The sequence below is a fragment of the Trachypithecus francoisi genome, unplaced genomic scaffold (genome assembly GCF_009764315.1).
Source record: "Trachypithecus francoisi isolate TF-2019V2 unplaced genomic scaffold, Tfra_2.0 Lachesis_group20, whole genome shotgun sequence".
NCBI classification, from domain to species: domain Eukaryota; kingdom Metazoa; phylum Chordata; class Mammalia; order Primates; family Cercopithecidae; genus Trachypithecus; species Trachypithecus francoisi.
In genome coordinates this window covers 60,456,329-60,472,769 of record NW_022681466.1, presented here as the reverse complement: position 1 = coordinate 60,472,769, position 16,441 = coordinate 60,456,329, and the positions used below count along the sequence as shown (strand labels likewise).

Below are 16,441 nucleotides of genomic sequence, written 5' to 3'. Positions count from 1 at the left end.
GTCCCCACAGCAAGTTCATCTTTCCTGGGCCTGCAGAGAAGAAGCAGGTGTATGCTGGTGTATGAGGGCTCTGCCTCCAGGGTGTGAGGAAACAGTAAGTTCCCGTGAGCTCCCCTGAGTCAGCTGAGCTGCTTTTCACCTACCAGGGCATAAGGCTGGAACATGGGCTCCTCGGTGAGTCCCTGGGGTTGATGTGGAGAGGCTGCCACAGCATTCCTTTTTTTTTTTTTTTTTTTTTTTTTTTTTTTTGAGACAGAGTCTCGCTCTGCCGCCCAGGCTGGAGTGCAGTGGCCAGATCTCAGCTCACTGCAAGCTCCGCCTCCCGGTTCACGCCATTCTCCTGCCTCAGCCTCCAGAGTAGCTGGGACTACAGGCGCCCGCCACCTCGCCCGGCTAGTTTTTTGTATTTTTTTTAGTAAGACGGGGTTTCACCGTATTAGCCAGGATGGTCTTGATCTCCTGACCTCGTGATCCGCCCGTCTCGGCCTCCCAAAGTGCTGGGATTACAGGCTTGAGCCACCGCGCCCGGCAGTATTTCCATAAAACAGCAGGTGCCAGGGCTGTATTCAGGCATCTGAATCCTAACTCAGACTCAAAGCAGGAAAGCATTTCAGCCTGGGATGCTCAGCAATTAATAACAGCTCTTATACATTGAGTGCCTTGGAAATGCGTTACCTTACTTAATTCTCATATCCACCTGGGCAATAGGTATTATTTGTTCCCGTTTAACACACGAGGAAACAGGTCCCATGCTTACCAGAAGCCCAGGACACAAATTTTGGCCTGCCTGATGGCAGAGCCTATTTTCATTCCATGTTATGCAGCTTAGTTTAGCTGCGATTCTATGAGTGTTGACAAGATCACAAACTATAAGGTTCTTTGAGTAGGTACTATGCCTGCAATTCACAGATCCTGACACCATGCCTGGCAGGGAATGCTGGGTGAGGCAACGCCAGCTGGCTCCGGAGTCCAGGCCTGCACTCCCTGCGGGCAGTTGAATGAGCACCCATGACAGGCGTCAGCGCCATGTGAGGAATAACATCTGCATAAGATGAATCTTGTTTATGATCTCCTGTGTTTATTGCATTTTATAGATGTTTAGCAGCACAAAGAAGTATAAGAGTAAAGTCATATGATTGGCTTTCTTTCTCTTTTTTTTATTAACATGGTTTATTTGGAGACGATTCATATGCAATTTTAAGACATAATACAGAGATATCCCTTGTACCCAGTTTTCCACAATGGTAACATCTTGCAATACTATAGTACAAGAACACATCTGAGAAACTGTCATTGATACAATCCAGAAAGTTCCGTCATTAAAAGGACTTCTCATGTTGGCCTTCTATAACCACAACAACATCTTCCCTTACCCACTTCCCAATAGCTACCAACCACGAATCTGTTCTCCATTTGTATAATTTTCTATCATCTCAAGGATGTTACATAAATGGAATTATACAGCATATAACCATGTGGGATTGGTGTGCTCATTTAGCATGATTCCCTCGATATCCATCCAAGTAGTTTTACTTTATAACTAAAACCTAGGACTTAATTATTTATATACCTACTGTCTCCTTCAAGGGAGTCATCTCAGGAAATTCTAGGCTCATTCCATTAATGCTACCATTGCTCAAAGATAGTTTTCTAACTTCTTTTTCAGAGCCTGTATTGTTTTAACCAACTTTAGAACTGTATCTAAATCAAGAGTTGCCTCACTTTTTCTGCCAAGGGCCACTTAGTAAATATCACCATCTTTCCATCTTCACATGGCTGTCTTCCCTCTGTGAGTCTCTGTCCCTCTGCTTCTTATAAGGGCACCAGTTATATTGGATTAGGGACCACACTAGTGACTCCATCTTAACTTGATTACATCTACAAAGACCCTATTTCCAAATAAGTTCACATTCACAAGTCTGGGAGGTTAGTTCTTCAGTATATATTTTACTTTGGAGGGACACAGTTCACTCCATAACAATTATGAGGGCCACTTAGACTTTGTAGGCCAGACTCTGTAGCAGCTACTCAACTCTGCCAAAGCCATACACAGTATGTAAATGAATGGACATGGCTGAGTTCCAATAAAACTTTATTGACAAAAACAGATTGTGGGCCAGATTGGGCCTGCAAGCTATAGTTTGCCAATCTCTGATCTAAATAATAAAGTTGTAATTTGATTTTTATTTACTTTTATTTGTCATTCTGGGCCCAATCTGGTGAATGAGAAGGGAAATAACATCCTGGGGAAAAAATAAGGGGGAACTCCATTCGCAACAGAAACCCAAATTACAAATTTATGAAATGCCTGAGAATGATTACAATAAATGCAGAGAAGTGAAAACCATTCATTTTCCTGGGCTGCATAAGATACAAATGAATACACACACTTTACAGTAGCACTGTCCAAAAGAAATATAATGCAAACCACTTAAATAATTTTAAATTTTCTATAGCTGCATTAAAAAATGCTTTTAAAAATTGATAAAATTGACCGGGCATGATGGCTCACTTCTGTAGTCCCAGCACTTTGGGAGGCCAAGGCGGGCAGATCACCCGAGGTCAGGAGTTTAAGACCAGGCTGGCCAACATGGTGAAACCCCGTCTCTACTAAAAGTACAAAATTAGCCAGGTGTGGTGGCGCATGCTGTAATCCCAGCTACTTGGGAGGCTGAGGCTGGAGAATTGATTGAACCTGGGAGGTGGAGGTTGACGTGAGCTGAGATCGCGCCATTGCACTCCAGCCTGGGTGACAAGGGCGTAACTCAGTCTCAAAAAAAAAAAATGGATAAAATCAATTTTAGCAAGATATTTTCTTTAAGTCAATACTGCCAAAATATTATCTCAATATGCAGTTGTTATAAAATTATTACTGAGATATTTTTTATTTTTATATGAAGGCTTTGAAATCTGCTGAATATTTTTTAAACTTATAGCTCATCTCAATTCAGATGCCAAATTTTCATCCAAAACATTTGTATTGAGATTTCATAAAATTTAGAGTTAAAATGGTTGATTCATATACCCAAGTTGTTCCAACAATCTTTAGAAGTTTCCAATTAATAAAACAAGTCCTATTTTCTACACTTGAATTTTAAGACCATTAAAATTAAATGCAATTAAAACTTCAGTCGCACCAGCCACATTTCAAGTACTTGGGAGTCACTCGTGGTCAGTGGCTACCTTGTAGGAAACTATGGCCCAGAGCTAGAGAACAATTTCTCATAGTCTGATGCCTTTATGGAAAATAAGTTAGTTCTCTAAAGCAGTTCTGAATGAACCTCTTTGCAGAACTGGAGCAATGATGGAGATGAACTAATTAACACAGGCTCTGGAGTCAGACATCCCTGGATTCAAATTCAAGTTTGTGCGTGTGCCCTCTGACATGTTATCTTATTCCTCTGAGCCTTGGTTTCCTCATCTGCAAAATGGTCATCATAATAACTTTCTCACAAGGCTACGTAAGATACAGAGTAAATGCCAAACCAATGGAAGCTGATTGGTTATGGTTGCTGTGTTTGTTCCCTAGAGGTGTTCTAACACAGTACTACAAATGGTGTGGCTTAAAACAACAGAAATCTGTTCTCTCACAGTCGTGGAGGCTGAAAGCTGAAATTAAGGTGTCGGCAGGGCCATGCTCCCTCCAGAGGCTCTAGGGAAGGATATTTCCTCGCCTCTTCCAGCTTCTGGTAGCCCCTGGTATCTTTTGCTTTGTGGCAGCATAACTCCAGGGTCTGCCTCCATGTTCACATCTTCACGTGGCTGTCTTCCCTCTGTGAGTCTCTGCCTTTCCGCTTCTTTTTCCGCTTCTTTTTTTTTTTTTTTTTTTTTTTGAGACAGAGTCTTGCTCTGTCACCAGGCTGGAGTGCAGTGGTGAGATCTTGGCTCACTGCAACCTCCGCCTCCCGGGTTCAAGTGATTCTCCTGCCTCAGCCTCCCAAGTAGCTGGGATTACAGGCATGTGCCACCACACCCAACTAATTTTTGTATTTTTAAGAGAAATGGAGTTTCACCATGTTGGTCTTGATCTCTTGACATCATGATCTGCCTGCCTCGGCCTCCCAAAGTGCTGGGATTACAGGCATGAGCCACTGCGCCTGGTCCTTTCCGCTTCTTATAAGGCCACCAGTCATATTAGATTAGGGTCCACACTAGTGACTTCATTGTGACTTGATTACATCTCCAAAGACCCTATTTCCAAATTTCTTCAATATATATTTTGGGGGGACACAATTCACCCCACAACAATTATGATGATTAATCACCCAGCTATCTGGTGTCTACATGTTGTCATTGATGTGGATTGTACCACATAGATTTTGTCCAAAGAAGGAAAAACTTTCAGGAACTGTGAGTTGTGCAATTGGACCAAGTCCAGTTGCCCCTCTTTATATTACCCCACAAAGCCCTCTGCTGCAAAAGTTACAAGGAATAAATGATTCACAAGCACTCTTCAGTGCTTTCATTTTACAAATCTCCACCCAAAACCTACGTACAATTTCGTTTCGTTCCTCCTTTCACAAAATAGATTGTTTGGTTTGCTTTGCCTTGCTTCGCTTTGCTTTTTTGTTTTGTTTTGTGGGCGAAGCTCATCTGGCTGTTCAAAGGCTTTTGCCAACTAGAGAAGCTTTATCTCTCTATATGAATTTGTTAGGAAGAGCAGCAAAGTCCAGACCTATCCAACTCAAGCACACCACAGGATGTGAGCAGGTGAAACACAGTACATTATGTAGGACTCATTGCCAAAGCCTTTGATGAAGGCTCTTTTTAAGTGTTTGGCTGGGTTTTAGCCTAAAGAAACAAAATAAGTATAATTGAATAGGACATGATTTTTAAAAAAAAATTTAAGCATTCTGTCTCATGAGGAAGACTGATTGCCTTGTGTCCCCGGAAGAACTAACAAGCAGGTAATGAATGAAATCTTTGTGATAAAATACTGCTTTTATTAATGTCCTTTGTAAGGGTTTTTTAGGTCCTATCAAATGCAGAACTTTCAGGTAATGGGCATGTTCTGTTGTTCATTAGAAAATCTCATCTGCGATGAAGGCCTTTGTTAGCCTTTGAAAAGGCCCCTCACTACCACTCTGGTTGCCAATTTAGCTCAGTTGTATTTTGCTACACAGTCCAAAGTAATTAGGTTAATTAGTCATTCCCATTTAGCTTATTAGAAGGCTAGAAATCCCTTTTCCTCGTTTGGAAGATTAAATGTTGCAATTGTATTCAATCTAGAGCTTCAAGAAAATGTGTTTCAGATCCAGCCCTGGCAGCTGGGAGCACTGATCACAGTATAATTTGCTCAGTTTTGTGGAGACGCCAGAGGGGGTTGCAGGACTGCAGAAGGGTTAATAATGATGCAAACTGGGAAGAGGGGGGAGTGGCTGCCTGGAAGAAGATGAAAGTCAGCTCTTCAGCACAGAGAGAAATAATTACAGCAGCTGCAGCTTTCTCAGCCTGTCAGGAGCCCTCCTGCTGGCCAGGCAGATGTCAAGTCTTATTAACTGAGCATTTCCTAAGTGCCAGGCAGCACCCTGCTAGGTCTAAGGCGACAAAGAAGCCTACAAAAGTTCTTGCCCGCAGGGAGCTCACAGTCCTGTGGGAATAACAGACAAGTAAACCAGCAGTTGCAATTCAATAGCCACATGAGCCCCCAAGGAAGGCAAAGGGAGAGCTTTGTAGCCTTCAAAGCACTTGTATCTACATTACAGTGTGAGATGTGGCAGACCACATGACTTGGCCTCATTTTCCAAATTAAAAAAAAACAAGGGTTTTAAAACAGGTTCCAAGTCCATTGGCTCAAAAGTGGTGGTGCTGGGGCCAGAATTCCCGTCCCCTGGTGCCTCCTGCTCCACTCCACACACCACTCCACATGACTTACCGGTACCAATGAAGGATCACTCCCCGCTGTAAGCAATCAGGGTGAAACTGGGAAGCCACAGAGCCCATGTAAAGGAATGTGTAAAGCCAGGACGTGTGTTCATTTCCACGGGACAAAAGCCTCCGCAAGCCCTGGTCACATGCTTCTGTCCTTCTCCAGCTGTTCCTATCAGTGGTAAGGCAAAAGACTCCTCTGCAGCAATCATGCTGCTTCCTATCAGGCCCTACACTCTCCCTCCTCCATGCTTTAGCTCTTCTTGATCCTTCCCTCGCCAAAAAAAAAAAAAAAATCCCTTTCCTTCTCTCTACCTCTATCTCTGCCCAGCAGAATTCTATATACCTACAAGGCCTCCCTCATCTCCTTTCTCCCTAAGCTAGGACTACAGACTCCGTGAAAGGCTTGTGTTTTTTTGTGGCTGTTGTTATTTCCTATTGCCTTCCTCAGTATCTGGCAGGTAGTAGGAACTGAATGAATGTCAAAAGAATGAATGAATGAATGAATTCGTCCAAATAAAAAGATGATATTGGGTACCTAAAACCTCAGGGCACTGTGGTAGGTGCCTTAGACACAAAGTCTCGTCTAGCTTTTCATGTCATTGGGGAAACCAGGCATTCAGGCACAGTTGAGTAATGAAGGCAGGACTACAGGTAATTAAGTATCTAAGTGAGTGATGTTGATGTAGACACTCTAAAGAAATAGAACAGGCCTCCTACACACACACACCCAAAATATGGTTTGAACATCAAGACTGATGTTGCTACATACATACTAAGAGGGTATGAGAAAGTTTGTTACTCAGATAATGTGGTTTTCTAGGAAGAGCAGAGGAGCTCCCAAGCAGACTGCAAATGGCTTGAGAGTGCCAGAAAAGGAGACTGCCTTGAGTATTATGGTGCTTAGAGGGTGGGGCCAGGGCAAGGGTGTCTGTGCATGGGCAGGGGCTTGCCAGCACCAAAAGAGTTAGTGCCCAGGGCAGAAGGGGAAGAGGAAAGGATGAAATTTAAAAGCTATCAGCAGTCAAACATCTAAAAATGAAGTCAAACTCTTTATTAAAGATGTCAACTCTGCAAGTAGCTCCAAGTCAGGGGAGTCCAATCTTTTGGCTTTGCTAGGCTACATTGGAAGAAGAATTGTCTTGGACCACACATAAAACACACTAACACTGGGGCCGGACATGGTGGCTGATACCTGTAATCCTAGCACTTTGGGAGGTCGAGGCGGGTGGATCGCCTGAGGTCAGGAGTTCAAGACCAGTCTGACCAATATGGTGAAACCCTGTCTCTTCTAAAAATACAAAAATTAGCTAGCCGTGGTGGTGTGCACCTGTAGTCCCAGCTACTCGGGAGGCTGAGGCAGGAGAATTGCTTGAATCTGGGAGGGGGAGCTTGCAGTGAGCCAAGATTGTGCCACTGTACTCCAGCCTGGGCGACAGAACAAGACTCCGTCTCAAAAACAAAACAAAACAAGGCCGGGCGCGGTGGCTCAAGCCTGTAATCCCAGCACTTTGGGAGGCCGAGACGGGCGGATCACGAGGTCAGGAGATCGAGACCATCCTGGCTAACACGGTGAAACCCCGTCTCTACTAAAATATACAAAAAATTAGCCGGGCGAGATGGCGGGCGCCTGTAGTCCCAGCTACTCGGGAGGCTGAGGCGAGAGAATGGCGTAAACCCGGGAGGCGGAGCTTGCAGTGAGCTGAGATCCGGCCACTGCACTCCAGCCTGGGCGGCAGAGCGAGACTCCGTCTCAAAAAAAAAAACAAAACAAAACAAAACCACACTAATGACAGTTGATGAGCTAAAAGTATATATATATATATCACAAAAAAAACTCATAATGTTTCATGAAAGTTTATGAATTTGTGTTGGGCCGCCTTCAAAGCCGTCCTAGGCTGCATACAGCCCAAGGGCAGCGGGTTGGACAAACCTGCTCTGAGTGGTTTACAAAAGGATGGGAGGTCTACATGTTCTGCATTAGGAAAGATGGCGCGAGGGAGGTTGCAGGTTTTGAACTGGTCTTTCACAGCTTGTAGAGCCTTAACATATAACAATCGTGACCAGCACAAGAAAAAGAAGAAGTAGAATGTGGCAGAAAAGAAAACAGGACTTTACATATGGTGGAAGTAGTATGAACAAGGAAATGAGTTGGGAATGAGTCAGGCACATTTCCAAGGTTGGGGGCAGATATACTCAGAGTGGGACCAAGTAGGAGGACACATGGCTTACTGGACAGATTGAAGAGAGGCACCAAATGAAGAGATCTGGCTACCAAGTTATGCATTTGGACAGAATCCTTATAGAAATAGACAACCCATGGACAGTTTAAGAGTTGGCGTTAACACAGAGTACATGAATAATTCTAGAAACATTTTGAGAGGTGAATTGACAGGGTTTGGTGGCACAGTGAGTTTGAGGAGGAAAGGGAGAAGTCACTAACTTTAGGTGTCCAAGCTTGAAGACCAGAATAATCATAATGTCCCTTCTTGTCCCTCTTTTCCATGTACACGCTTACAGGCAGGTGTGACTCAGTCTCTGCTGCTAATAATATCCCAAACATTTTATATGTTAAATCTTGCATATTATTGGGGCACTTTGCTAAGCTTCCCAAAATTCTTCCTCTTTCTTGATTTTTCCTGAGGGACGATCCAAAGTTCTAGACAAGAGGATAAATGAGACAGAATTGTGTAGATAAGACCATCTTGCCCCTCAATCCCCCAGCATAATGCAAATGGCAGCTTTCTGAAGAAACTGCCTTTCAGATTCTCTGAAATTTCCCAGGTACTTTCATCAATGGAAGAATTCTGTAATCTGGATCGGGACATAGAGGGATCTGCTAAGAGCTGGAAAAAGTTTGTGGAGTCCGAATGTCCTGAGAAAGAGAAGCTCCCACAGGAGTGGAAGAATAAGACAGCCCTGCAGCGCCTCTGCGTGATGAGAGCCGTGCGGCCCGACCGGATGACCTACGCCATGCGGTAGGAAACAGGGTGATGGAAGGCCCAGCATAGGCACGGGGCAAGGGCAACCTCAGGACAGCCGGACCAGCAGGGCTTAACCATGTGTATATAGTAGTTTCCTGGAGCTAGAGGGTGGGAATAGAAATTAACTAAATAGGCCAGGCGCAGTGGTTCACGCCTGTCATCCCAGCACTTTGGGAGGCCGAGGCGGGTGGATCACAAGGTCAGGAGTTCAAGACCAGCCTGGCCAAGATGATAAAACCCCGTCTCTAGTGAAAATACAAAAATTAGCCGGGCATGGTGGTGGGCACCTGTAATCCCAGCTACTCAGGAAGCTGAGGCAGGGAATTGCTTGAACCCAGGAGGCAGAGGTTGCAGTGAGCTGAGATCACGCCACTACACTCCAGCCTGGGTAATAGAGTGAGACTCCATCTCAAAAAAAAAAAAAACAAAAAAAAAGGGGACATTAAATAGCCATAGCCATGAGGAATCTCATTGGTGTGATGTAAATGTTCTAAAACTGGGTTATGGTAAAGACTGTACAACTTGGTAAATGTATTGAAAGTTATTGAATTGTATACTTAAAATGGGAAAATCCTATGGTATGTCAATTATACCTCTTAATAAAGTTATTTTTAAAAGAAAAAAGAAGTTATAGGCCATAGACTCTATATTGGATAGGAAAGGAGTGACTAGAGTAAGGTCATGATAGCAAAATACCAGGAAGGGCCTGGGCACAGTGGCTCATGCCTGTAATTCCAGCACTTTGGGAGGTCAAGGCAGCAGATCACTTAAGGTCAGGAGTTTGAGACCAGCCTGGCCAACATAGTGAAACCCGTCTCTACTAAAAATACAGAAAAATTAGCTGGGTGTTGTGACACATTCCTGTAGTCCCAGCTACTCAGGAGGCTGAGACAGGAGAATTGCTTGAACCTGGGAGGCAGAGGTTGCAGTGAGCTGAGACAGCACCACCGCACTCCAGCCTGGGCAACAGAGGGAGACTCCGTCTCAAGAAAAAGAAAAGAAAAAAAAAGAAAGAAGGAAAAATACCAGGGAGGCCAAGATACTGAAATTCCTCTATTCATAGTGGCCCCAGTACGGGCAAAGAATAGGTGTAGTCAGGTTAGATTGCTAAGGATAAAAGACTTGGTCAAAGAGTGGGATGTTCCCATTTATGTTTCCTGACAGTTAACAAGTTCCCAAGTAATGGCAGCGATGAGCCTGTGACCATAGAATTAGGTTGCTAAAGGGGGAAGAAACAAAAATCACTTGAGCTGAGGTCACTAAGAATCTCCAGGATTGTCCACATGGATGTTGATGTCACCCAGGCTGAAAGAGAAAGAGTCAGTGCAAGAGGAGAGTGACTGAAGGGGAACAGATGACATTGATGTACAGGGGCAGTGGTGACACAACCAGGGGAAATCAGCCTCTGAGGAGCCACAAGAGTGGGGAGTGGACCAGGCACAGTGGCTCATGCCTGTCATCGCAGCACTTTGTCAGGCTGAGGCAGGAGGATCACAAGGTCAGGGGTTCGAGACCAGCCTGGCCAACATGGTGACACCCCGTCTCTACTAATAATACAAAAATTAGCTGGGCATAGTGGCATGCGCCTGTAGTGCCAGCTACTCGGGAGGCTGAGGCAGGAGAATCACTTGAACCTGGGAGGCGGAGGTTGCAGTAAGCCAAGATCATACTGCTGCGCTCCAGCCTGGGTAACAGAGCGAGACTCCGTCTCAGAAAAAAAAAAAAAAAAAAGAGTCAGGAGGAAATGGCTTGAAAACAGTAGCGTGCAGCGAGCTGGACCCTGATTCCACGTGCCAATCCTAAGGCAGGTGTAGGAGAATGAGCCCAGTCGAGAAGGCTACAGGGAAAATAGTATTCCTAGGGGAGAGTGCAAATCTCTGTTAAGACCAGGAGCTGGGTCAGACGTTCAATAAGTGGTTATAACTATGAAGATTTATTCAGCATAAAATGTGACACTTTGGACAGGAACGCTGATAAGTGGAGTAAGACAAAAGGAGAGAGAATAATAAAACATGAGAGAATAGGCTGGGCACAGTGGCTCATGACTGTAATCCCAACACTTTGGGAGGCCGAGGTGGGTGGATCATGAGGTCAGGAGATCGAGACCATCCTGGCCAACATGATGAAACCCCATCTCTACTAAAATACAAAAAAAAAAAAGAAATTAGCTGGGTGTGGTGGCGGGCGCCTGTAGTCCCAGCTACTAGGGAGGCTGAGGCAGGGGAATCGTTTGAATCCAGGAGGCAGAGGTTGCAGTGAGCTGAGATTGTGCCACTGCACTCCAGCCTAGGGACAGAGCGAGAATCTATCTCAAAAAAAAAAAGAGAAAGAGAGAGAGAGAATAGTGTACCATAGGGCCTTAAATCTTGGGCAAGGGTGGGAGATAGCAGGGAGAGAACATATGGAGGATTTAGCTTACCAGCTTTCTGAAGGCACGGGCAGTAACAGTGTCCTGATGGGTGGGGTGATGTGAGAAGCCACCAGGCTCCCCAGAGGGAGTCAGTGATGGCCTGCCTGGATGGGGTTTCAGAGGGAGCCCAGATCCAGGTGAGCAGCTCGGCAACTAGCAGCCCAAGGTTGTGTGTTGACTTAATAAGCAGTGAACTTGGAGCCAGTCCTAGCTCTATAACTACCTGGCCCATGACCTTGAGCATGTTCTTTCACTTCTGTAGGCCTCCATTTCTCAAATGTTACCATTTTGTGGCTGCTATATATGTATAAATATATATGTGCTTTTTTTCTGGCAGAGATTTTGTTGAAGAGAAGTTAGGAAGCAAATACGTGGTGGGAAGAGCGCTAGATTTTGTAACCTCATTTGAAGAATCGGGACCAGCCACGCCCATGTTTTTTATCCTGTCTCCAGGGGTGGACCCACTGAAGGATGTAGAAAGTCAAGGTGAGAAAGGCTTCCTCTTGGAGCCAGGGCTGCAGTTACCCCGTGCACTTTCATTTTTGGAGTCTACTGATTTATCTCTTCTGGATTCAAGCTTCAAATATGCAACACTGCAAAACATACAGAAGTCAGGGTCGTTACTGAAATAAAATCAGAAGATCACCCACCAGGGAGAGAAAGAGCCACTCTGGGCTGTAAAAGGCAGAACTCACAGTCCCAGTTTCATGAGGAGGCCTCATCCCCTCCACTCCGCCTCACCCATCCCCTTATCTTAGCCAGAGGAATCTTTCTGAAATACTAGCATGATCCTTCCACAGGGCTCCACAGCGTGGCGATTCCTCAAAGACCTACAGGGAGAAATGCTGTTCGACACAGCAATCCCATTACTGATTATATACCCAAAGGAACAGGAATTATTCTATTAACATTATAAAGATACACGCATGTGTATGTTTGCTGCAGCACTATTCACAATAGCAAAGACATGGAATCAACCTAAATTCCCATTCATGATAGACTGGATAAAGAAAATGTGGTATGGCCAGGCACGGTGGCTGACACCTGTAATCCCAGCACTTTGGGAGGCCGAGGTGGGTGAATCACCTGAGGTCAGGAGTTCGAGACCAGCCTGGCCAACATGGTGAAACCCATCTCTACCAAAATCACAAAAATTAGGTGGGCATGGTGGCAGGTGCCTGGAATCTCAGCTACTCAGGAAGCTGAGGCAGGAGAATCGCTTGAACCTGGGAGGCAGAGGTTGCAGGGAACCAGGACCGCACTGCTGCACTCCAGCCTGGGTGAAAAGAGCAAGACTCTGTCTCAAAAAAAAAAAAAAAAGAAAGAAAGAAAATGTGGTACATATATACCATGGAATACTATGCAGCCATAAAAAGGAATGAGATCATGTCCTTTTCAGGGACATGAATGGAGTTGGAAGCCATTATCCTCCACTAACTAATGCAGGAACAGAAAACCAAACACCGAATGTTCTCACTTAAAGTGGGAGCCGAGTGATGAAAATACATGAGTACAAGGAAGGGAAGAACACACACTGGGGCCTGCAGAGGGGGTGGGGGAGGAAGAGCATCAGGAGAAATAGCTTAATGGATGCTGGGCTTAATACTGAGGTGCTGGGATGATCTGTGCAGCAAACCACCATGGCACATGTTTACCTGTGTAACAAACCTGCACATCCTGCCCATCTACCACTGAACTTAAAATGGAGTTAAAGAAACAAAAAAAAGAATATTCAGCATGTCCAACTTCAAAACCAAAAAAAAAAAGAAAAGATAAGAGGTGGTGGAGACCAAGGTTTTTTTTGTTTTTTTTTTTTGTTTTTTTTTTTTTGTTTTTTTTTTTGAGACGGAGTCTCGCTCTGTCGCCCGGGCTGGAGTGCAGTGGCCGGATCTCAGCTCACTGCAAGCTCCGCCTCCCGGGTTCACGCCATTCTCCTGCCTCAGCCTCCCGAGTAGCTGGGACTGTTATCATGCAGGTGAAGCCTCCAAGTAGCAGGCTTCACAGAGAATAGATTGTAAGCCTTTCTTATCAGACTTAAAGAGTCTGTCCTGGCTGTGTGCGGTGGCTCACGCCTGCAATCCCAAAACTTTGTGAGGCCAAGACAGGTGGATCACCTGAGGTCAGGAGTTCGAGACCAGCCTGACCAACATGGAGAAACCCCGTCTCTACTAAAAATACAAAATGAGCCAGACATGGTGGTACATGCCTGTAATCCCAGCTACTCAGGAGGCTGAGGCAGGAGAATCACTTGTACCCATGAGACAGAGGTTGCAGTGAGCCAAGACTGCACTCCAGCCTGGGCAATAAGAGCAAAACTCTGTCTTGGAAAAAAAAAAAAAAGAGTCTGTCTTCAATAAATCCAAAAGAAAGGAAGGTATAATGAGGCATGTCTGACCCCCCCTTCCCATCATGGCCTGAACTAGTTTTGCAGGTTAGTTTTGGAATGTCCTTTGCTGAGAGAAGGGTCCATTCAGAATGGCTGGGAGGCTTAGGATTTTATTTTTGGTTTTTTTTTTTTTTTTTGAGGCGGAGTCTCGCTCTGTCGCCCAGGCTGGAGTGCAGTGGCCGGTTCTCAGCTCACTGCAAGCTCCGCCTCCCGGGTTTACGCCATTCTCCTGCCTCAGCCTCCCGAGTAGCTGGGACTACAGGCGCCCGCCACGTCGCCCGGCTAGTTTTTGTATTTTTAGTAGAGACGGGGTTTCACCGTGTTAGCCAGGATGGTCTCGATCTCCTGACCTTGTGATCCGCCCGTCTCGGCCTCCCAAAGTGCTGGGATTACAGGCTTGAGCCACCGCGCCCGGCTTTATTTTTGGTTTTAATGTCTAGTATTGATTATGGAATGAAAAGAACTAACAGCAGATGCTTTGTGCCTCGGGGGAGGAGAGATAAAGCTAACTAGGCCCTAAAAAAATGAATAAAAATGTGCATAATAAAATCAGTAATAGAGAAGAATTAAAAATGAAAAGCAGCAGCCCCCAGCTGCAGCCCTCCCGATATCCAGTCCCCCTTCCCAGGCCCTATGCTTTTGTCCATTTCTGAATTTAGTTCTTTTGAGAATTACTTTTCATTTCCTAGTAATAACCTTATATCACCATTTTTGTATTTAGCAGTTTTAAAGTATCTATTCCTGATATGAAAAACAAGGATTTGGCGTCCACTGTGTTCTCTCTGTGTCATCTTAGATTCTCTATGTGTCTGTTCGGCACTGAGGCATCACAGGGCCAAATGCATTAGCTACACAGTCTTCCCTCCACATATATGCTGCGGGGACTGGGAAGTATTGGTTCCAGTCCTTGCATATCCAAGTCCCGTCATCGGCCCTGCCATTTGTACATGCAGCCTTCACATCTCTCAAATACTGCTGTATTTTCATCTGAGTTTGGTTGAAAATAATCCATGTATAAGTGGATCCACACAATTCAAACCTGTGTTGTTCAAGGGTCGACCGTACTCTCTTTTTTTGTATTCTTCTAAAACAAATTTTTTAATTGACAAATAATAATTGTACATACCAATGAGACACATAGTGAAGTTTCCATTCACATAATACATAGTAGTCAAATCAGGGTGATTAGTATCATGAGCAGTACAAAGTCAGACATAACCAGGTCCATGGACATTTGTGTCTTTCTACAGTATCAGTCTTTTACTGATGCTATTCCAATCATAAAAGCCACAGCTCTATGGAGTTCCCAAGGAGGTAATTCTTCTTAGTATTTCCCATTTACTCGGTAGTCAGAGCTGTAGGCACACAGGCTCAAGCCATTCCAGAAGTCAGTCGATATTGCAAACCCTACCTAATGGTATACTAAATCAATATAAATGTTATAGATTAAACATTCCACATCAAACGAAGTAACATCTAACATCCAGAGAAAGGGGGTAGGAAAATGGGTTAATGAAACGGTCCAAGGAGAGCAACGTGGACAAAAAGAATCTCCTCTCCTGGTCTGGGCAGTCCTTTAATGAACCACAAGGAAGAGTCTTTGATGTGGGCAGAGCCTTCGTGGATGCCGGGTGTTTATCACAATTAACAGCAAGACCAGTGTCTGTCAAGATGGCTGCTTTGAGCTGGTGAAGTCCTCTGGTGAGGACTGATAGTGGGAAAGTGTTCCTGGTTATGTCCTTATCTGGTTGGATGCAGTCTCTACTGATGAGGCAAACATCTGGTCCCTGTTGGTACGATGCCTTTTAAAATGTAAGATGGAGTCATTTGCTAAGATGGAATTACTTATGCTCCATGCATTAGCATATCCACCAACTCAAACATTTAATCATTTCCTTGTGTTGGGAACATTCCATATCTACCTTCTAGCTACTTGAAACTATATAATATGTTATTGTTAACTATAGTCTTGATGCTCTGGCATTTGTGGCCTCACTGACTGGAGAGGGACTGCTGCTCCCAAAGCTAGCCAGTTCTTAGTGACCACAAAAGGCTCACCTGGGAATATGCCTTTTGTAAGCAAAATAACCATCCAGAGCCCACACTCCCAATCATCCCCTTTATCTAAGTCACACACCAAGCCAATATCCCCACTGGCCTAAATCAGCCCAGTCTGATCAGTGAACATGGATTGTCTTGCCATTTATTTAACTTTCTTTAAGCTCTTTTAACTATGTTTTGTTGTTTTCAGTGTACAAGTCTTGCTTTTCTTTTATTAAATGTATCTCCAAGACTTTTTTCTTTTAGAATCTGTTGTAAATGGAATCGTTTCCTTAATTTCAGTTTCTCTTGACATACTGATCTTCTTCAAACTTGCTGAACTTTCTTGTTCTAATAATTCTTTTTAGTGAATTTCTTAGGATTTTCCAGATACAAAACCATGTTATCTGCAAATTCAGATATTTGTGTTTCTTCCTGTTTTATCCTCACAGGTTCTTTTTTTTTTTTTTTTTTTTTTTGAGATGGAGTCTTGCTCTGTCACCAGGCTGGAGTGCAGTGGTGTAATCTCAGCTCACTGCAACCTCCACCTCCCAGGTTCAAGCGATTCTCCTACCTCAGCCTCCCGAGTAGCTGGGATTACAGGCACACACCACCATGCCCAGCTAATTTTTGTATTTTTTTAGTACAGATGGTGTTTCACCATGTTGGCAGGATAGTCTTGATCTCTTGACTTCTTGACCTGCCTGCCTTGGCCTCCTAAAGTGCTCTCCTCATATGTTCTTATTTCTTTTT

The 16,441-nt window shown here is 44.5% G+C and overlaps 1 protein-coding gene across 1 annotated transcript in view; it reads left to right on the top strand.

Annotated features, from left to right (window-relative positions):
• Positions 1-16,441, top strand: part of DNAH9 (dynein axonemal heavy chain 9) — a 386,382-nt gene that overhangs the window by 310,233 nt on the left and 59,708 nt on the right. The window contains exons 60-61 of the mRNA XM_033184520.1: positions 8,653-8,846; positions 11,600-11,748. Coding sequence (XP_033040411.1) covers positions 8,653-8,846; positions 11,600-11,748 — 343 coding nt within the window. The remainder of the gene's footprint in view (positions 1-8,652; positions 8,847-11,599; positions 11,749-16,441) is intronic.